Genomic DNA, 23,463 nt, shown 5'->3' with positions numbered 1-23,463 from the left:
TAAGTAAAATAAGATAAATAGAGTCAGTTGTAGGATAGTTTTCTATGTGGGAACAGAATGTTCAAGGACAGAATGTGACTGTGCGTTATTTATAAGGATGGGTAATGACTTTCTATTTAAAGGACAATGGCTGTGAAAAATACTTTTTTTTTTTAATCAAGTCAGATAATTTGGCAGTATACAGAACATTTTTATAGGAGATACAGTGAAATTGTTGGAATGGGTCTAAAGCCAAAACAAAAAGCCCCAAGCAGCTCTCTCATTGGTGATCTGAAAGTACGTGTCTCTCCAGTTTTTGCAATCTAAGGATCCATAAACCATCACCTTTATTGTAGATGGGCATCTTGCTCAGTGTCACATATTCCTACTGTAGAACCATAACAGTATTTGTTCCTTTAGGAACATGATACTGCACATTAATGTGGGAGCTCCTTGACTAAGCCTGTCAGTCATACAGACAAGTATTTGCAGTCATCAGGCAACATCTTTAATGATAACCAGCATGTTTGCTGACACCTCATTGTGCCTGCTTTTCTAAAAAAATACTGACATATCTTCAAAAATGGGATTGCTACAATAAAAGTAGGTCACCATAGTGCTGACTGGCACATCTTTCCATTCTGCTGTATTCTGTGTTCTGCTTTCTAACATCCTCCATTCATGTTTACAAAGCATAAATTTTCTACCAGCTTTTTAAAGATCTGGATGAAAATCATGCTAGCAAATGAAAGGAAGTCTTGGATTACACTTAATTGAAGTATTTAACTTTTAGAAAACACTAAACTTTTAAATTCTCTCTGCTCCTTAAGAGCTACATTCAATCTTAAGAAAGCTGTACACATTATGCCCATGCTCAGACCCTTTTTTCTATCTACCCACATTCAGGGCTTTTTTTATGGAAACAATATTCTCTCTCTACTATCCACATAAACTTGGAAAGATCCTTTCTGAAATTTGCAGCACTAAATTTCTTTTTATCAGCAACTGAATTTGTTGTTTATGTTGAATGGACATTGGGGAGAAATTTGAATATAAAGTTCACAGCATAGACAGTCTTTTAGGCCAGAGGCAAGAGAAAGAGAGGTGGGATGCCAGCCTGGAATCAGGAGCATATTTAAGACCACTCTTAGGGAAAACATATTGACCTTTCTACATGTGTCATGGTGTTACAAGACATTTCCTAGCTGTTTTCCAGGCTCTGGGGATGAATTCTTTAACACTAAAAAAAGACAGTGAAGCTGTCATGGGATATCAGTCCTCTAAAATGATAGTGGAAACAGGAGGATGATGATGATGATGATGATGATGATGATGGTTATCTGTTTTTCTGGTGCGTTCAGAATGTAACTGACAGGGAACTTGTTTGAAAGGGTTTTGCATTCCTGATACTGCAAAAGCTTTGGCAAGAGGGAAGCTTTACTCTCCTGGTATACTGCAACATGTCAAAATTTAATCTACTCTGAATTTTAACTTTTGATGCTGAAATGAATGCACCTGATAGTGGGTTTGGATGCTAAGTAAAATTTTAAACTCATTAATTGTGGTCACTGGCTTGAAGACTTATTTAAACCAATGTGAGCTCAGCCAGAAAAAAGTCAGTTTTTCCAAAATGTAAGTCAGTGGCAAGTCAAAGCTTTTGCAGATAATCTGTTAATAAAGGAAGTAAGGAAGTCGGAAGGATGACATGGTGTCTCCTCAACTGACACAACCCAGCCTACTCTTCCAGTCCAAAGCTCCATTCTGTCTTGCACATTAGTTGCTTCAGGCAGCAGACTGAAAGAACTTTTAAAAGCCTTGTCTTGAAAGCTGTTTCATCTGTCTGAACTGATACACGAAAGTATCCAAATGCCTAAGGCATGCTCATGGTTTTAATTTATAAATACTGTAAAGGGAAATAATGTAGATTAAATTTAATGTTACAGAGAAATAGGAAAATGAGCCCAGGTTGCAGGTTGCTTACTGCCTTTTTGAACAATGTGACTGAATGAAATTAAAACAAAACAAATTAGTTGGATTTTTCTCTTTGAAAGGTTACAAAAACCTCATAGTGCAACACAAAGGAGACGATAAAATTGAAAGCCCTCTCTGAAAAGGGGTTAAGATCACCCCTGGTTAACACTGTACCAACCTACAACCTAAGTAGTTCAACAAAATTGTTCAGATCACATTGCTATACTCTTTGCCATGATAATAATTATAAGCCCGTATTGTATCTGTACTCTCAGCTTGAACCTCTTGGCAGTTCCTAACCTAGGCCCTCATCTTGCAATAAAATGACTGCCAGAGCTGACATCTTCCAGAATATCAGTGTACTGGGCATTAAAAATAAGAACATTGGTAAATATAATGTGAAAGTAAGTAGCAGCTGTTTCGCCCCCCATGCCCCCCCCCCACTTTAAGTCACATTCCAGCCCATCCATTACAGACAAAATAAGAGTAAATTACTTGTAGGAGGGAATATAGCTCTTTGATGTCATTAATTTTTTTTAAACACTAGGCTTTTTTAATTCCTAAAGAAGGTCTTTTCTGAAGAAGTTTCACAGACTTTCTTAATGATGCTGCCTAATTTCTCCTTGGTTCAGAAAGCCTATTATCTGCAGCTCCCTGTGTGATTTATCCTCAGCTTTCTGATCTGCCTTGCTTTAGACTAGTGTCCTTCTATAATGACTCATAGACTAAACATTTTTGTCATGCCTCAGAGTTTGAGCCAGTAGTTCCTTAAAAAATTAAGACTAAAACTTTCAGATACTCACAAAACACTAGGTACACACAAAACCAGAAATGCACTCTGGTCCTCTGCTGTAGTCAGTCTATGCAAACCAAGATTCTGCATTCAGTTTCAGGTGCAGTAATTGCAAAACCAGTGTGTGGGTCCCAGCTGATGAACTCACCCAGTCATGTCTTAAATGGGGAGGGTTTCTAGGCAAGTACAGATGAGAGATGACACTTTTGCCACTGATGCCATCTGGCTATCTAAACATCAGAGCCTGTAATGAAGCATACCTTGCAGCAGGTCATTACTAACAATATCTGAAGATTCCCAACCTATACGTTCCTGTCTGTATTTGCAATAATTAGTTGTACGGTTAGGAAAACATATGGTCCCTTAAGCAAGGCATTTACTGGGGCTTTACAGATCTTTTTATTTATAATGTTCCCTTCGTGAAATAAAAGTGTAGTGGAGAATTTAACTGGAATGGTGAATTTTTTAAAAGCCAAAAGAGACTGTGAAGCTTTTGGAATGCCTTACTTTTCTGGCATTTCCTCTGGCAGTCAGCCAATGTTTGCTCAGCAAGAGCCCTTCAGGTACTCTGATTTATTTTGTTTTGTCTTTTCCTTTCTGTCCTTGCAGTTGGATTGTTTACAGCTCTTGGGGTGTTCTAGGATGAATTTAGTAACCTGGGATTTTGCATTGTATTGATGCCCATTTGTGTCTCATAACTTCCTCAGGGGCAATAGAAATCAGACCTTCTTCATTTCTGATGGTATCAGCATTGCTAGTAAAAGAATTTGGGAATTTCTGCTGTAGAATCTGGAAGTCTCTCTCATTATAAAATAAATTTCTTAAATTAATATTTGATAGGGAAATTCAGAAAGGCAGGAGATGGTTAGGATTTATAATGCCCTAAGAACTATGCTAACATACATGTAATATATATAAAAGCTATTTAGTATACTACCCAAAACTATAATTTTAAATATCAGCATTTCTTACTTATGAGCACCATTTTCAATTACACAATTACTTTTTTTTTCCAGTAAGATCTCTGCTTTACTTATTGGAGCTCAAGGATTTCATTATAGTTATTTTAATATGTTATTCTTCATTGGGTTTTGTCCTTTTTGATAGTACATCAGCTTAGCACTTTCTTCCCTATAGTTAGCAGTTAGGGAAGCTAATTTTCTCATGAGATTTTTCTGCATTTGATCATTATGTGATAATCATCATTTAGAACTTCATAAATGTTTCTGAGTACATTTTAATCTTATATTGGGTACTTAAAAAATATGGACCATATGGGAATCACCTGATTCCTAGAGGTTCCGAGGATCTGATGCGGTATACTGCTATTCTAATGTACTTTTTACTCATATATTTATATTAATGTATGTCCATTTCGTTAGTGAAGTGCATCTTGAAACAGATAAAAGTGTGAAATTACAAATCAAAAATAGGCTGGGATCAAAATTAGTGGAATTGCTCAAGTCAGACACTCTGTTTACAACACATTTTGAAAATTATCAGTATCAAAAATATGTAACTGACATCCTTAGGACTGAGCCACACAGGTTTTTTAATCTACAGTGAGTAATTATATTTCTATGTGCAGCTGTTGGGAATTCAGTTGCTGGTCACTCCTGCCCCCAGCACTGACCTAGTCACTGAGGTCAGTCGGCTTCCTCCTGCATTAAGATGATGAAGTAATGACCTGTTTCACTGGTCTGGCATGAAGTGATAGGCCTAAAAATATATTAGCTCAGGAAAATACATTAATTTGTGTGGTTTTTCCATAACAGAAAGTGCAGAGGAAAAATCTGTGGCTGTGCAGTGCTAAATGACAAGGTAGGTTTAATGCAGACTGAGGACATGCATTAACTGCGGTACCAAAATTTTATGCCAAGCTAGTGGGGTCTAGAGAAATAGGGTATCTGAGGACACTGTTGATTTAACTCAGTGTGTCATGATCAATGAAGGGGAAAACAAATCAGGTTCTCATTTTTACTACAACTGCTGAGAATCTAGGAAGCCCACATAGGTTTTCACTTATGCTTTATTCTGTTCTCTGACAGGTTAGTAGTTAGTCTGCTTTTGCAGGCCTAGAATGGCAAGTAGTAATAATTTTAATAATTTTTCTTTCCAAACTCCTTGTTTCCTTCCAACCTCTTTGGTGTAATATTCTGTACATTTTCTGATGTCTCATATACTTTAGACTGTGTTTTTGACATTAGATTTCTGATGTACTTAGATAAAAACAGTTATTAGATTTCCCCAGCCTTACAGTTACTGAGATTTCTTTTTTTTTCCTGTATATTATTTCTGCCATTAATGTCTTCTCAGATTATAAACGTTACTTTATTGTCTAAAGGCCATGAGCTAATTCAGATGTAAAACCATAAGAACAGAAAAATAAAGGTACAAAATCAGTTACAGGGAGGTTTAAAACTTTTTAGAAGTTTAAAAATAGGGAAAGTTATACTTTAATATCTGGCTTATAGCTTCCTCAAAAGGGAGAATAGTCATTCAGAGAAGGTGTTCCCAGCTGTAATCACAGAACTCCACCAACTGTGAGAACTGTTCCGCATTGCAAACTCAGCTATTGTCATAAGCCCTGCCACTTTACCTTACTCTCACTAAAATGCTTAAAACGAATGCTCTGGTATTGGTGTAATTATTTAATGCTGCTGGTGCTAGTTATTTTAGTAGTTATATTATATTAGTGCCTAATGGAAGGATCTAAATTAGGACAGGTTTGTAAGTGTTGATTGTAGCACTATGTTGCTGATGTGATAATAGGTGCTAAAGAGGATGACTTCTCTAATGAATTAGTTGGCTGCCTTGCATGCTTCTGTTTCTTTCAGATAGAAAGCTGGTCTTCCCTATATGGGATGAGAATAATGAAACAATCATTTAGAGGGAGCATAGAAAAGCAAGTTGATACACTTAAAAGATTCTAACTTATTTCCATGGTTTATCTGTGTTTTTGAAAGAGCTTGTAGAAATATGTCAAGGAGCAGATGCAAGGAAGAACTTCATTTATTTGTCATCAAAATTTGGCTTCCATGTTTCTCTCTCAAGAATCAACACAACTCATAAATGCTAATGTTGAAGTATATTGTGAAGGGATTTCTGGTAACTGTAAACTACAATATATTTTATGTAAGCCTTACACCTGAAAGAATAGAAGAAATTGCACATAAAATTGTAAAGTCTTCTGTTGTGTTTGATAGACATTCAAGGGAAAAATAACAGACTTCAAAAAGTGTGCGCTAAGCCATTTCTTTAGTAAAAAATGTGAACTAAAGTAAAAACATAAATTGGATCTATCATGTTTTAGGATGTTATATCCCACATTTACCCTGGAGTAAATATTCAGGAAGTGTTATAAGCACCACATGGCCAAAAGCAGATTCTCTGTTGTAGAAGAGAGTGTTCCCTTTGTTCTGGGAGGGATCTGGATCAGTCTGCTTTGCTCTCTAAATTTAAAATGTTTATCTACATGTAGTTGTACTCTGGATTGAACTGGAATATAAATGTGAAAAAATTACTTTGAAGCAGATTTCCCTGGGTGGCCTTTTCTCTTGTGATTGGAGTATCCAAAAACTGAACTCTTGGAATATTTATGCCAGACCAGGTTTTCCAGAATAAACCCAGTGTAGACATATCCAGATGAATACCGTTCCTATACAGCTGTTCTTCAGCAAATCTTCCCCTTTTTCATTGCAAACCTTAATGAAAATGCTCAGCCTAATTCATGATCCATATGATTTAAGACTGTACAAAAATGTGGTTTGCACAAGGTCCATATTTTTGTCAAAGGGTCATTATCAGAATCAGATTTTCTCAACAGCACTGATTTTGCTTTTACCTGATGGGTTTTTCCATATCAAATTTGAATTTTCTGCACGTCACACATTCAAAATCTGACTCATTCTAATATTTAAAATGCATCTGGAGAGAAGTCTCTACTGGGATGCAATTAGACATGAAAAAATGGCCATCTGAAATTGCACATTTAGAATGCTTACATTTCACATTGGAAAAAAATCAAAGCAAGATACTTTGTTCTGATTCACATAATTTTAAACCAAGTCACTCTGATACATGAGAAACTTGAGATATAGGTCTGTGGCTACCAGACCTATGTCAATAGTCTGTAGGATCTGTAATCTAGAATCCGAAAATCCCAAATGAAGAAAAGAGGGGCTTATAATATTTCTTTTTAAAATTTGGTTATTTATGAACTTCTCTCTCCAAGGAAATTTTAATATTTCATTTTTCACTTTAATTTGAATTTGAATGAACCTGAAAGCTTCCCTATAAAACTGGAGGTCTCAATTTACATTCATTTCTGGTTACTAAAACATAAGGAAAAGTAGGAAATACATAACATGATATTTTCTTTCATTTGTTTTAGCCTACTAATTTTCCTTCGTGTCTGAAATGGTTTTGCCCATACTCTTTATACATATAAACCAGGGATGTGCACAGTTTATTTGGGTGTGAGCTGCATGTACTTTGTCTCTCTTAAAAATATAGGACAATTTTCTTTAAGATTGCTGTCATACATCTGTTTCCTGCTCTTCCTGCTTTCTGCACAATATACTCATTTGAGCATATTCAACCTCAACTAATTCAAATAGACACCTAAAACTTTCAGAAAATTGAGTCTAATAGAAATTATGGACAAGATTTTACATAGGAGAATCTTTATATTTTCTGAAATATACAGCATCTTATTTATTATGTTTATTTATTAATTTTGTTGCTAATGAGTAAATTTTTAATATCTTCTAGATGTTTGTAGAATGTTTACATATTATTTGTAAAAGCAAGCAGTGAATACTTTTAGTATCAGTAGCTTAAAATACTGAATGCCCTTTATATATATTTTGCTTTCTTTTTGCTATCTGGTTTTTTATATTTGTTCATTTATGCTTTAACAGATATTATTAACAGCATAAGGAAAAGAACCAAGCCCTATGGTGAGACTTTCTCTGGCCATGTGCCATGTTTCATAATTTTCACTGGGTTTCTTTTCCTCATGTGAGGGGAAAAGCAATGTTATCATAAAAAATTTATTAGTATTTCTCAAAATAACCTTGCATAAATAATGTACTCAGCTATCTAATTTAGGTGCAAAAGTAAAACCTTTTCCCCTCAAATTTAAAAAAAAGCCATTATTGACATTGACCTAATCTCTTCTCTTTGTTTTGAATCACTGTTGTTTATTACAAAATAATCATGACAGTCTCCTGCGAAGTGGAGTGGAGCAGAGAGAGATATACACTATGATGCCTTGTTTAATAAGACAATATTCCCTGTATTTTGGGGTACTGCTAACATGAGAGAATTGCTTTGAAACAATTTCTTAGAAAGCCAGCAGTTGGCATTTGAATGAGATAAGAAAACAATGCCCATATTCTTCACGAATGACTCATGCTCCCTTTCTAATCCATCACATTCATCATTTTAGTCACTGCGCTTGATCTTTTATATTCGGGAGACGATAAAGTTAGCTTGCAGTTGAGGGTAGCACTTTGACAATAGTGCATACAGTCAAAACAGGATTATCTACCTTGTATAGATAGGGAGAGAATTAACATGACTGGTTTTGAACAGCTGTCTACTTAGGAGTGATGTTTTCAGGTGGAGTGCACGCAGACTGCTAGTTCAGTTTTACAAAGAGTAATTGGGTACTGCTCAGGAATAAAGGCAGTGTACCACTCATTTGTCACTCTTTGCAGTAACATGTAATACCCCTCGCCTTATCTCTAATAGTGAAAGACTTAAATTTTTTCTCTTAGATACAACTAGAAAAGTTATGGCAAACCTAAACTCAGCTAAATGTTGCTAGAAGTATGTTGACAGAAGAATATTTGAGGAAGTTTCCTGTCTATTTTAATAGCTTTTTCCAGGTGTTCAGAAATTAAGTTTATCATCCTTGATAAAAGCCTTTGCTGGGAGTAAAATAAAACTAAGATTTGTGCGATAAGAAAATGCAAGAGCTCACCTTGGAAATGTACATTTTGGAGAATGGGTAGGCATGCTACATTTCCAGTAAGTAAGGACAGATTTGACCCTGGAATTTGTTGGACCTATGCAGGTGTCTCTATATGAGCTCTCATAGGCCATGCCACTCACCTAAATTCTGCCTATCCTTTACCACCATCTCTCTATATGAAACACAGATGCAATACAGACTATTTAAATGTGCTTTTACCTTCTTGTTACTCTCTAACACTGACTATCATGGCTTTACTCTTGCAGCTAGACTGTCCTGCTGCTGTATACACTTTTGTGCATATAAAACTTGAGATGAACGAGTTAATTAATTTTTGAGTTATATGAATAAACAAGGATGAGGTTCCCTTGCATTTTTGCGTTCTGTATCTTGACAAAGAAGCTGTTTATGCAAACATATAAATGCTGAGAGAAAGTGCCTTTAGATTTAATAGTGTATTGCTCCTAAGTAAACATGCTTTGCAGATCAATAAAATATACTAAACCTAAGCCACTCTTGTTGCATTTTTGTGAAGGAAACCCTCCCACACACACAGAGTGATGTGGGGAGCAGAAAGAAGGAATGCGACAGTTTAAATAGAAATAGAACATCTGAGGTAGAAGTTGGGTTTTTTCTAAGCGTGAGCCAGTGCATTCAACCATTGCAACATGATTTGAGGAAACATAAAGTTGGCATGTGTACAGATAAATAAAACATGAAGGGTTTCTAGTCTTTAAAAAAAGATTGTTGTTTTTACTCTTTTGCTTTTAAAATCCTTCAGACTTGGTATAAGAAAGTGCTCGCTACTTACCCACACAGTAAATACATAGACATCTGCCCAGAAACTATCTAGAACATACTCTAAAAACTTTCTCATTAATAATTTTAAAGACAAAAAAACGCCATTTAAATGCCATATTCACTTACAGTGGTAACATTGAATGCAAAATCTGAATTAGAAACTAAATATGGTATCAAAACCACACCCAAATGCATTATAACGTGTGTTTCTAATCAATAATGACTCTCAATTTTATTTTAAAAGATAGTAAAAAAAAAGCATGGTACTTTGCTGTTTTGAAGAATAAAAGCTGCCTTGATGTATATCCTCTGATGACCTTCCCTCCACTGAGTGACCTTGTTCTTTTTCACAGTTTTAACTATAAAGGTTGGATTTCAAAAATACTTTAGTATATTTCATTTTTTAACGCAGATTTTGGGATTTTTGATATAAATTTCAGAAGGAAGAAATAGCCATGTGATCTGAAATTAGATTCAGAGATTAGATTCAAGACCATTTGATACCTAATTTAAAAACAACTTCACTCTGTAGTGTTTACAAAGGAGTTACAGACTGTTTTTATCTGTAACTCAGCTTAAACTTGTCTGCGCTATGTGTTTGGAGGATGCAAATCATGGTTGTTATAAAAACAAATGATTGTTGTTTGTCACTGTTCAGAGTGAGTGCCATGTATGTGCAGAGTGCTGTGGTTTGCTAGATTTATTAAAAGATTCAAACATTGCTGTGGTATTGGTTTCAAGACAAGTTTAACTGAGCCTATCTGAAGTGAGTGGTTCTATTACTTTGATTTGACAAACTAAGTTAAAAAAAAGGCTATTCTTTCGATTCTACTTAACATTAAATAGATATGCTGTCAATTATCAGATTTTTAAAATCAATCTTGAAATGTAGCAGGTTCCCAGTTAACATGAAAGTTCTAGCTAAGAAAGGTTTCCCCCCATTTGCATGTTAGATAACGCAATTTTTTTGGTAAATATATGCCATTTTCCTTAGAATCTGAGTCCTTTTAGATGTTTCCAGTTTAAAATCCTTCCTAACATTTTACAAGCAAGGTAAATGTCATACTTTCAATAAACAGATTTACAAATATGTGCCCTGAATCCAAGAACTCTTTTTGTCTCACTGCATGCTCTCTGCTGTATAACTTTATCCATATAAGTAAATAATTATGGTGTTTGCATTCTAAGCATTCCTCTGTTCTCATTTGGAATCTTTTTTTGTCTTTCACCTGCTCCTATCTATGGTTTATGATACCATGTCTCTGTAATATGCTTACATTAAATCCAGTGTGCTGGAACAGAATTCACCGAGTCAAATCTGCAGCACCTCTTACAGAGCCCCTCTGACTTTTGTCAGACTGGCAAGGGCAAACTCATGTCCTGATCTGACTGCAAAGTTCAGTTGCTAGAGAAAAAACATGGATCATAAAATAAAACCAGAGCTTGAGAGAAGAGACTGTTCTAGGGAGTTTTATTTTCTCCTCTGGATTGGAGCTAGGAAGAAATGGGGTGTCAAGTCTATCCATGAAAACAGAGGTATGCCCAGTAGGGAAGCTCAGGAAGATAATGGATGCAGCTTTAGCTGAATAGGATCCTGGGCAGCTTATGGAAAGAGAAATTCTCCCCTGGAGGTGATAAAGAACACCTGCATTAACATTCTACTCTGAATCACCATCTGCAGAAGTCAGATTTTTACTGACTGTGTAGGGAGCCTAGGGAGACCTGCCAACTCACTTAGCTATCAAAGTGAAATACCTGAAGTCAGCTGAAGTGAAATTTTGGGATGCCTTTCTCTCTTAGTGCTGGTTCTCACAAACAAACCTCAGGACAAATGGAGCCACTGGCCATTGCAAACATCCACGTGCAAACAATAAAAAAGTGCAATGCACTTTTCCTGTCCGTTGTCCATCGCTGAGGATTGTAGTGTTCCTGCTGTGCATCCCTCCCTCAAGCATCAGAGCCAGACATCCCATGTCTGGCCTCTCCCCAGGGTTTGTCCTCTGGCCTGGGCTGTCTGCTTCAGCCTTACCTGCTTCTGTCAGAACATTTTATCCTCAGTATCCACTGAAGAACCTGTGTTCCTGTGAACTGCTCACCAGGTGGATGTTTTAGTTCCTCTGCAGGATTATTTTGCAGGTCTTCCTATAATCCATGCATGTAGTTTAACTCTTAATTGCAGCAAGAAAATTTCTTCCTTTTTATGTTGTAGGTGTGAAATTTTCCCATTGGACTTCCAAGCATTTCTAAGTAGTTAAATGGCATTACCATTGTTCTGTGGATGAAACAGTTGTTTTATAAATACTTGCTATGGAACTGTGACAGGGCAAGTTGGCTAAAGAAAAGTTAAACCTTCCACTAAACCAGATTGCTTAAAGCCCCCATTCAACCTGACCTTGATCACTTCAAGACGTGGAGGGACATCCACAGCTTCTCAGGGCAACCTTTTCCAATGTCTCACCATCCTCACAGTAAAGAATTTCTTTATATATATATATCTAATTCTAATCTAAAACCACTGTCTTTCAGTTTAAATACATTTCTCCTTGTCTTATCAACGTGCCTTTGTAAAAAGTTGCTCACCCTCTTTTTCATAAGCCCTCTGTTAGTACTGGTAGCCTGCTAAGAGGTCTTCCCAGAGGTGCCCCAGGCTGAACAATTCCAACTCTCTCAGCCTTCATCCCTTTGATCATCTTTGTAGGCCTCCTCTGGACTTACTTAAACAGGTAGAAAGTTGGACAGGGAAACAAGAGCAGTATAAAGACAAACTGAATGTGTCCCAGTTAATGGTTGAGCTGTTGGGAGTTCATGCAGGTGGGACCAGCAGAAAGTCTCCCTGCAGTTTCCCTCCCTGTTCTGTTTCCAAGGATGGCAAGGGAAGATGCCCAGGAAAGTTCAAACCACTGTAAGCATGGGGTGGTGATTCTTTCAGTTTTCAGAAATTTGCTGCTGAGGTTCTCAGCTGGTATCCAGGTGTTTAGCAGCTGTCACTATGTGTTTCTTCTAGTAGTCTGCCCAGTCCTTTTTTGCACGACCATGCAAAAATGTTCATATTTGTCCAGAAGCACAGGCATGGTGTCACAGGATCGTGACTCTGATGTGCTGTCACATACTGTCAGTGTCAAGCTGGCCTTGATGGCTGTCCTTGACACTGCACCTCGCTCTGGGGTGGCTGTACCTGAGGAAGCCCAGAGCAACCAAGTGGGCACTGTCTTTTTAGCTGGAACTGGGTGCTGCACATCTCTTGGGTGAATGCTGCAGGATCACTCAGGTGCTCTCTTAACTCCCTCAAGGATGATGAAAGAGGAGCATGTTCCCCCTCCTTCCCCTCAGAGTCCAAAGTTCAAACCCTCAAGGTCATAATATTCTTCTATGATTTAGATTAACCTCCCTCTGCTAGAAGAGGGAAATGAAATTTTTGTGACTCACTAAGCCAGTCTTTTTTTTTATAATGCCTAGACATAATTTTGTGTGTGGTATTTAGGCTGCTAAATAATTTTTATTTGTATTATGTTACCTTGAAAGTCTTGCAGACTCTAGTAAGCACCTAGAGTTTTAAGGCATCTGAGTTTAAGAAAAGGTCATCAGGAAACTCTGATGTATTCTCAGAAAAAAAAAGCCTCTGACCTAGATTCAGCCTACTTGGTTTGACACTGAGGTTTGTTCTTTTCATAGAGCCAAAATAGGTTTTCAGCTGCAGAACTATTTTGCTTCCTGCTGTCACTGCCTAATAAAATAATGCACAGCTTTTTGTAGGACGTAGTATTTGATGAAGAATTTGCTTTACCAAAAATGCAGATCAGCCTCTTGAGGGCTCAGATATTTAGTGAGGTAATTTTCTGAAGAACTGTGAACTAACCAGATGCAAGGTAGAGTCTCAAAGGCATCAGGTGAGGAAATTTATCGAAAAAATGACAAGAAAGTACTAGCTAAGGGAAAAAAAAAAAAAATAAAAATGCTTAAAACCAGCACAGATCCTCTGCCTTAAAAAATTCGTTACTTAAATAAAACATGGTAGCATTTATATCCATGGACTAAGCAGAGCAGTACTTGAATTAGCCCATATGGTACCAAGAACCACTTTACTAGAGAAAAAACCTGGTTTTTAAATCACTGGATTCAGTAACTCACAAATCCCAATCCTACCCTTATGCCGATTCTCTGTGTCAAAGTAGCATTGGTTCACCTTGATTCATTTTTAAGCAGATTAAAACATATTCAGAGTCTTTGTGAGTAGATCAGTTTATACCATTTTAATCTGCTGTAACCTTTTTTTTTTTTCCCTCTAAGGACACATTCTTAAAAATATTTACAAGGGAAATTAATTTAACTGGAGTATGCCTATACATAAAACAAGGCAGAAGATGTGTCTTGGAAAATGTTTGAACATTTTGAAATGTTTGCAGTGAGAAACCATTGGGATACTATTATTTTGTGCATATCTGTCTATGTACTTTCCAAATTACGTATCAAGTTTGCCTAGATATTTCCTAATGATAGCTTTTTCTGCCACTTGTGAGGTTTGCTGTTTCCTGCCCTTTTTAATGTAGCTTTAAAACCCTTTGATTCAAAGACAATGGTGACAACACTCAGAAAGCTCAGTGTCTCCTTCCAAAACAATACAATTTCCATTTGTCATCTTATTTACCATTGGATGCTTCACATAATTTGCTGTCTAGTCTGAGTTGTTCACATAGTAGAAAGCTTGAGCTCCTTCTACCAAGTTCCCTTTCCTAAATTGGTTGCAAATATTGTCTGTGATGGTGTAGATTCTTCCTAGCAGTTTTCAGTGAAGCAGTACACTATGGAGTCACGAGTCAGGTTTATGTCACTTCACTCCTTCTCCTGCTTCCCAGAACTGCTCTATATTAAGCCCACATTATCATCTGCCTATTCTTGACTATCTAGATAGCTACTCTTAAAAATGCAAAGCTTTTCTTGGTGATTGCATTGTAAAAGCATTTCATAAATGGTTTGATTCACTACTTGAGGCTTGTTAAGTAAACTGTTTTACATTATATCCAGCTCCTTTCTCCAAATGAAAGGAGCAGAACAAAAAGATACGTTGTCTTTAGTGCACACTGAATTCTTGCCTCTCCTGAACAGAGCTATTTCATGAACAAATTTGCTCATTAAAAGTGCTTCCTTGCAAGATTTCTGTATTCTCTTATTAGATATGCCATTGTATTGGGTTTTTCTTCTTTTCCTGTAAGAAAATTAATTTTAAGATACATTGTTTGCCCAGAAGAAACCTGTAGATATGCTTGTAATCACTTACTGTGACCACATGATACTTATTGTGATTAGAACATATTTTCCCATTTGTAGGCAGTGTATATCTATTCCAGCCAGGCCCTTGTAAACAATGGCACTTAGTTTATTCCGGGATAAAAAATCATAGTGGTTTGAACATAATCAAAATCTGAGTGCATTATGACAAAGGAAAACAAAAGCCAACTGCCTAGATCAGATTTTTAATTTATTTGATAAATTTCAGTAAGGAACTTTGTTCACTGGAGAAGTGTATTAGCAGATAAATCTTCAATATTTTCTGCATCAGGAAAAATAATCAAAATAAAAGGAAAGATCTGCCATGCTACATTGTCTTTCTTTGATGGCTAGTGCCAAAGATGTAGCACCACAAATGATAACTAATGGTAACTAATCTGTTTCAATGCTAAATGTTTGTAAAAACTAATTTTTAAAATATGTTATATAATAGTGAAGTTGATTTGAAATCAGGGGAGAAGGAATGCTCTCCAGAAGCAGTAATTTTTGCTAAAGATGATACCTTCTGCTCAGTTTGAAAACACACAAAAAGAAATCATTACTGGGTTGGCAAAGATCTGCCTGACACCCCTCTTAGAGAAGCAGTTCACATCCTGTGGGAGTTCTTTAGGGAACTGAAACACAAATCCTTTAAACATGCCTGTCTGCTTCCCTGCACTCTGATTTTCTTTTCCAGAAGATGGGAAGGAGATGAAGTAACAGGTACAATTTGGAATAATTCTTTCACCAGTATTCATCCCTTAGTTTGTAGCTGACTGGCTGACAAGGGGGTTGTACTGATATTATAGATTAAGTAGGCCCAGGTCTCTTTTTTATCCTGGAAGTCAGTTGCTTCCACAACAGGCTTCCATGCAACTGGATTTCCTAGTTACCAAAACAAGGAGGCCTCAGGTCAACCTCTGCTAACTCTCAGGCTGGTTCAGGAGCTGTTCTGGAAGATATTAATTAGCTTGAGCCAAACCTAGTTTTCTGAAAAAGTATTTTCTATAGACAGTCAAATTCTATAATAGGGGAATGTTTTCTAGCACTTTTAAATTTTCTTGTTGGAAAAATATAGTTTGTACTTTTCATATTTTTTGCTTTAAAATTGATAAGAGCTTTCTAACATCTTTGTAAGCTGAAATTCCCTTAAAATTGTTATTAAAATAGTCCTTTGCAATGGAATGTTATTTCTTCAGTCATCTGGGTTCAGTTAAGGGAGCACAATGGTCAGATAAGAGGATGAGTCATAGTGAGATGATTCACAGGCAAAAGAACAGGAGAAGTATTTTTCCCAAAAGATTTAATTTATTATTTTGTAACTTTGTATTTACAGCTGTAAAAACTCACTACTGTATCTCTTAACTATGCACAGATACAAAGAATGAAGAACAATACTGAGCAGTGTATAGGGAATCCTCCCCTATAAAACTGTGAGCATATCTTCTCATCCCTTTGAATGCAATGGACCTATTTGTTTGAACATAACACCTCAAATATATGTGAAAGACCAGACTGTGGGCATAAACCAAATATCTGCCCTTTTTCTGCTGTTTATGAATTTTTCACACTTCATTCTGCAATGAAAATTATTCATCTTTACCTCAGAAAGGTGATCACAAGTAGACACTCTGGCTACTTGCTTTTAATGAGGGAGTGTATTAGTGGATAAATGTTCACTATTTTCTGCATCAGGAAAAATAATCAAAATAAAAAGAAAGATCTGCCATGCTACATTGTTTTTGTTTGATGGCTAGTGCCAAAGACATAGCATCAAAAAATGAACAAGCTGTAATGACAACAAAGTCATGTAACTCCTCTGAACAGAGTAAATATATCATATTTAATCATTGCTCCTCCAAATTTCTTTTCCTGTGGAATGGAATGCCAAACAATTTCTTATTTTTTTCCTGCTAGTGCTGCTCCTGAAAGTATATGCTGAGTCACACCATCTGCTATCTGTGCACGTATCAGCTGAGAGAAGTGTTCAGAAGTTTCTGCAGACATCTGCTTATTTCCCTGAGCTTACCGATTCAGGGTTTTTCTGTTTTAAATCATACATACTTGCACACTTCCTAAAATAGGCTCTTCTTCCTTGCACTTCATAAGAATTTTAGAACACTGAGATTTTTAGTCTTCCAAGTCTGATCCCTTGCCTTTGTTTACTAGTTTTAGAAAACAAGATATTCATAGTAGTAATAGCTGTGATAAGATCTAGAGGTTTTACATGGTAATGCATTCACCATTGCATGAGTTTTGAAACAGTAAATACTGGACATCTTTCACATTGGCCTACTTGGTTATTCATTGTCAATTCAAACAACTTCTTTAAAAGCTGAAATGCTGAGATGATATTTAGCTCCAATTTCCTGTCTGAGGTTTTAACTAATACATCGCTCTAAGGTACTGAATGATAGCAGATGCAGAAAATGATGCAGCTTCCTGATGGAAAAGCACGTAAAATGTAAATCTGTATATATGTAGATATACATATGGATAACTGAGGAAATGATAGATTCAATGCATAGGCCCAGTTCTATTGTCGTGTTACTTGCACTTAAGTAGTTGACACAGGAAAAGAATCACATGATCTTTTTTCTAGCTATGTTAGACATAACCTGGTAAAAATTTTGCCAACATGCATCCGTAGGCTTTTCTTAGCCTGCCTTTTTTGATTAGTTAAATTATAAGTAACACTTCAGTTTCTAGAAACAGTTGAAAATAATGACTTGCAAATAAGTAAACAGCTAACTTATATAATGATATATAAAATACAGTTTATAAATAACAGTTTAATTGAATTCCTGATGGAAAAGACTAATTTTTACAGTAAATTTGACCAGCAGTAGCTCAAGTCCCCCCAGAATTTATGCAGATTTTTCCTTAGGGCCACTCTTGTTTTACAGTCTCTGACATCATGCAGGCAAGGATACTTCATGCTTTCTTCCACTTCACTTCATGCTTTCTTCAACTTCTTAAAACCTAACTTTGCATTCATTTTGTGCAATGGCTTCCCATGACAATGCTAAACCCAGAGGGCTTACTTATGGACTTATAGCTGCCTCCATGGTCGCAGGTCAATTTTAGTGCCCAATTTTGATGGGCACTGGGATGATACTAGTTGTGGAGCTACCTACTATATTCACAGAATAAATATTTTTCAAGTTCCAGCACTGGACAAGCTCATGCCAGCAGCCTAGAAGGAAGGGTTCCTCACCTAGACCAGCTCCAAAGTACAACTGCTGTTGCTTGCAGAGTGCTGTGGGGCCAGTGTTAGACCATTTCTAAAAGTGAAACCATAGGAATCAACTTCTAGAGCTCAGAAATGCTTTCTAATACTTTTAAATTTACTGGGATAGAGACTGTCTATGTCCTGTCAACATCTTCCTTCAGATACTCCTTACCTTCAAAAGAACCTGAAGACAGTGGTGAGCATAAAAGAAAGGGGTGTGAGTGATAAGACAAGTTCTTTCAGAGAGGAAGAGCTACTTCCCTACTTCTGCTTCAGTTTTGAAAAGAGAAAGAGGATGAGTTCAAAATCCTTGTAGAAACTATTTCATTTAATAATTAAGCCAGTCTTTGCTCCATGATTGCAAAGCATGCCCTTGCAAACTGACAGACTCATTTCTGTGACACCTGCAGTAATTGTGACGTGAAAGAAAAAAGGGACTGAGGCAAAAATGAGGAAACCATTACTGTCTGTGCAATAGTCTCATTGGCACAAGATTTCTAAATCAATTTATATCTCAGTGCAAGGATATGGCTGAAAAAAGATAAGCTGTGCCTGAGGGAATGACTACAATATGGGAGTGGAATTGATTTGTCTTATGACAACAAAATTTCCTGATGAAAACCTCCATAGATTATATAGAAAAATAGAAACACTTTTTTAATCCCCTTACAAAAACAATTTGCCTTTTATTTTTGTCCATTAGAAAGAAATAAATTTATTTCTTTTGAGGTGAAAAGTTAATACATAAAAATATATTTGTAGCAGTCTCATGTGAAATTATGGGAGAAACCATAACATCCTTTGGTGAAGGAAAAGGCTTGGACGCAGATTTTTAAGGATCAGAAGTGCGCTGGAATTAATGTATTCCTGTAGATAACTGAGGAGTTAATGTATATAGTTACAGAACTAATTGAAAATGATCAGTCACCATTCCTGTCACAAATGTGAGGATTTCGGAATGTCATCAAGCTAGATTATGTAATCAATCCTTGGATAAACAGCTTTTCTCAAAATTACAGTCTTTAATAGTTTTTCCAAATTAATGTCATTTAATTTAAAACTTTTTAAACTGATTACTGCTAATCTGGAAACAGTGATCAACCCATTGTCAACTAAGAAATTAAATGCCCTTTTTTATTAATTGGTAGGAGATTTTTTCAGCTTTTTCTTGTTGTTGTTTTTGAAGTTTTTTAATCTATACCTTAAAAATAGAATATGGGTATTTGGAAAACATTTAATATGTAATTATAAAAATATTAGTATTTAAGATAGTATTAAAGAAAAGATGCCTGTATAAAACCAGGATCTTCTGTTTCATAGAATGGCCTTTAATTAACTCAGGGATATTATCTGTAAATGTGTTATGCAAAAATTTCATTATGCAGGTGCAAAATTACTTATTATTAAAAAAAATACCAATGTAGGTCAGCATCAGAGAAATGGTCACACCCTGCTTTTTAACAGCAAAGAGCAGCACATTGGAACAAGGTTTGGAAAATTCCAGCCCCTCACAATGAAACAAAATTAGTGTTATTCCTGCAAAACCCTTAGGTCATACAAGACTAATAGGAAAATAAATAATTATTATTTCATTTTGTGACATTGGTTGTAACATACATGATATACACGATTTGACATTAGAATCAATGTTCTTTTTAAGTGGTTTATATATGGAATAAATCATTGAGCAACACAAGTAGCTGTACAGAAATCTGCACCCTTCACAATGGTATTTGCTGACCAGCATTTTAAAAAATATCCCCATGCAAACTAAAAAACCAATTTTTGCACCTGATTTTACTAAAAGCCTGTCGTTAAAGAAAAGAAACAAAAACACATTGGCAAGCTATTTTTGGCAACAAAATCCTCAGAGAAATCCAAGCTGAATTCAGATGCTTTGTCCGTCTTTTTTTGTAATTCACTTTTTGTGAAAACCTTTTTGCCTGTCTGGGGGCCTGCTGCTCTGGACCATCCATTCACAAATGCCTGAAATCTGCCTAGCCTGTAACATGGTCTGTAGTAAGCTACACAGTAAAAGCTGATGCTGTTTGTATTAAAAAATGGCCATTTGAGATGGCCATGACCTCCACTCTGGATTCAGTGCAGTCGTGACTGTCTGAGGTGTTGGATCACACTTTGGTGCAGATATATCTATATATGTCTGTATAAACATATATATCTAAAAGGCTGATATATAGTTAAACATATATCATTAACGTTGGTTTTTTTATTGTAAATTTTTAGTTATTTCTCTTCTGTCATTACAGCTCTCTTATTCCTACTTATTCCCTTTTAATAGTACTTCTTTAGTACTACTAAAAAAAAATAAATTCAATTTATTTTTCACTCACCCTACTACCCTAGTTGGTCAGAAATATTCTTTGTATTTTCTTGCTTATTGCTACTCCTCTCTTCCATTTTCTTATTCTTTCTTAAAATAGTGGTATTTTACTTAAAACTGTGATTCACAAACCTGAAAAATATCTCAGTCAAGAAATAAAATCATTGGTGTTCAGCTTAACTCAGAGACTGTGGTGTAAAAATGTAATTTTGTAGAAGGTATTTTAATTGGGATTTATCACACCAAGGATATGATAGCAAATATTCATAGGCAGGATCAAGATTAACTTTTATTTTGGTTAATTAATTATAATAGTTATTCTAATAAACTTAGGAGAAAGATCAACTTTATGGAGCCCTACAAGAACTGAAGGTTTTATCTTACAGCTTCATGAATGCTGTGGCTTTAATTACACTACTTGTAGCCTTGAAAGACCCTGGGTATATTTTATCTAGCATGCAGTTTATTGTTTTCCCAATTTAAACTATATAAAGCACAACTGCTAAAGAATTTGACACAGGTCTCTTAAAATTTCCTCATTAGTTATTTCTGCACAAGGAGTTTGATGCCAGCTGGAGGGAAAGGTCTTAAAAATAAATGGTGCCTTAATATTTTTAAGTTGCTTTCCTGAGAAATAGGTAATTTGCGTTAGAATATCTGCAATGACCCCAACAGCAAGATGTTTCTGTGCTCAGACTGGATTGTTCAGTCCTGAACTGGAGATTTTTTGGAGAAGTTTCTTCAAGTCACTAATTCTGAAACAATACTCAGGGTCTGAAAGTCTGAAATAATATTCCTTATTGGTCACTGAAACCTACCTGGCTTCGAGCTAAGATATTTTTTTTTCTTTTTTCTTTTTTTTTTTGTTTTTGAAGTGCAGACACTCAAAACCTATTCCTTAGCTGTTTTTATGACACAAAATTTTAACTTGTGAAAAAGCAACAGCTCACAAATCTAAAAAGATTTGACTTGCAACATGAAACAAGCGTTAAGTACAGAGAAACCATTAATTTTTAAATTATTACATTTAGTAAATAAGTACTAGCTGTGTCATCTGCAATACAACAATTGGTAGCTTATCTTCTGTTACTAGTTATTTAGGCTAATAGGGGGTCTAGAAAAAGCATTTTAATAGATGTCAAGCACAAGGATAGTTAGTAACCTTGGCATTCAAATGGCAAGAGAGCAAGCTTGTGGCTCTTTGAGAAATTAGAGCATTTGAGTGCAACTTGTATCAGCAGAAAGACACAAATATTTTTATGTCATACATAAACTTGTATATAGCTGCTGATATGGAAATCTATGGTAATAAATTTGTTACTTTTGGTCCTGTATATTACACGCTATACTATATAACTGACTAATTTTTCTCCTGTCATCCCAGTTTCTCCTTCTTTACTTCTTCATTTTTGAATTTGTTCTTGGTTATTTTTGTGGTAAATACTGTGTTTTCTCACATGTGTGCTGTGTGCCTGCAAGCACTGTTTGTCTCCCTGTTTCATTCTTTTGGCTTGGAAAACAGAAAAATCTGACAAGGAGTCCCTGGGCTTTTTGGAATGCGTTAAGGTATCTGCTTTTTTGCTGGGAACAGCCCCTTTGACTGTCTTTATGTAAAGGATACTGCCAACATCTTTGCAATTTTAAAAGGTTATGAGCAAGAGGTCATGTCCTTCTAATCTACCAGAGAGGCTGGGAGGGGTAGCTGCACATTAGAAATTCAGGACCTAGGCATCACCTTTTTTTGAGCTGACTTTCACAGACTTGACTATGAATATAAGTTTGCTATGACGCAGAATAAACAGACTTCTTTTCAATAGAGATTATTTCTCAGTTGATATATTGATAATAATTACTATTATTATTATTACAAATAATAAACACAATAAATAACATTGTATTTATTACTTGTAATAAACACAATATTACAAAAACAACAAAAAAAATCAGGATAAACAGATGATACAAAAAATAATACTAACTTTTTCTGTCCTTGAAAAGTGGAAGGAATCTAGTAAGCTAAATATGGTTGTGTGTTAAAATTTACAATTCCAAAAAGAAAGAAATAGGGCTTTAGGAGTATATACACACATATTAAAACAAAATATCACCTTGTTGGGCTTGACAAGTCTGAGTACTCAGCTTTTTCTTATCCATCAGCCGTGGGTTGTAAAATAAAATTGACCTTTAGTCTCCTTGTAATTAGGATAGCACCCACATTTAAAAATGTAATCATGTATTAAAAATAGTCAATTTTATTTCATTTCACTGTGATAAGTATTATCTGTCAGAATCTCTGACACTTTAGTTAATTTAGAAGGAATACCTCTTCTCAAACATAGAGGATACATTACCCGACTAGTCTTTCAGAGGCAGCAATCTATGATCCCACTAAACAGGTACAAATGTAATTTTTTTTCCAGCAGCTTGCAGGCTCAGTCACTTGTCTCTTTTCTTTCAGAACGATTCCTGGGGAAAGCAGTACTCATATGCACTCTTCAAAGCCATGAGCCACATGCTCTGCATTGGGTACGGGGCCCGCGCCCCCGTCAGCATGTCCGACCTCTGGATAACAATGCTGAGTATGATCGTGGGGGCTACTTGCTATGCCATGTTTGTTGGCCATGCCACTGCCCTCATCCAGTCCCTGGATTCATCACGACGACAATACCAAGAAAAGGTAACTCACTTTCTCACAACTCCTCAGGTTGTGGAATGGATTAATGGGATGTTTTAACTCTTTACATGGAATGGTCTAGTAGCGTGTGAAGCCTTTGGCAGATGTCATTGAACACAAAGGAGTTCAGAACACTCCATGAGTTCAGTAAATTTTTGCAGGAACCTACTTTGCCTAGAGAGCAGCTGGTTCTTGATGTTCAACTTCCTTTGTACTCTTCTGTGAAAACTCTGTCCCTTGCTTCAGACTTGCTTTGTATCCCTTTGCTACGTTCTGTAGGTAGTTGAACTAGGTATCTTCAACCATGGCCTTGACCTTGGTAGCTTGTTCATGTCTTTACAATTTCCTGTCATTCCTTTGGAGTGCAGTTCAGGGATCACCCCTAAACATGCCAAAAGAATGGCATGATATGAGGACCAGACCAATT

At 36.0% G+C, this 23,463-nt stretch overlaps 1 protein-coding gene across 1 annotated transcript in view; it reads left to right on the top strand.

Moving 5' to 3' along the window:
• The window catches only part of HCN1 (hyperpolarization activated cyclic nucleotide gated potassium channel 1), a 196,151-nt gene that overhangs the window by 104,751 nt on the left and 67,937 nt on the right, over nt 1–23,463 (top strand). The window contains exon 4 of the mRNA XM_064736283.1: nt 22,821–23,039. Coding sequence (XP_064592353.1) covers nt 22,821–23,039 — 219 coding nt within the window. The remainder of the gene's footprint in view (nt 1–22,820; nt 23,040–23,463) is intronic.

This window comes from Zonotrichia leucophrys, chromosome Z (genome assembly GCF_028769735.1).
Source record: "Zonotrichia leucophrys gambelii isolate GWCS_2022_RI chromosome Z, RI_Zleu_2.0, whole genome shotgun sequence".
Taxonomy (NCBI): domain Eukaryota; kingdom Metazoa; phylum Chordata; class Aves; order Passeriformes; family Passerellidae; genus Zonotrichia; species Zonotrichia leucophrys.
The sequence above is the reverse complement of the archived record's forward strand: the minus strand, read 5'-3'. Positions and strand labels throughout refer to the sequence as shown.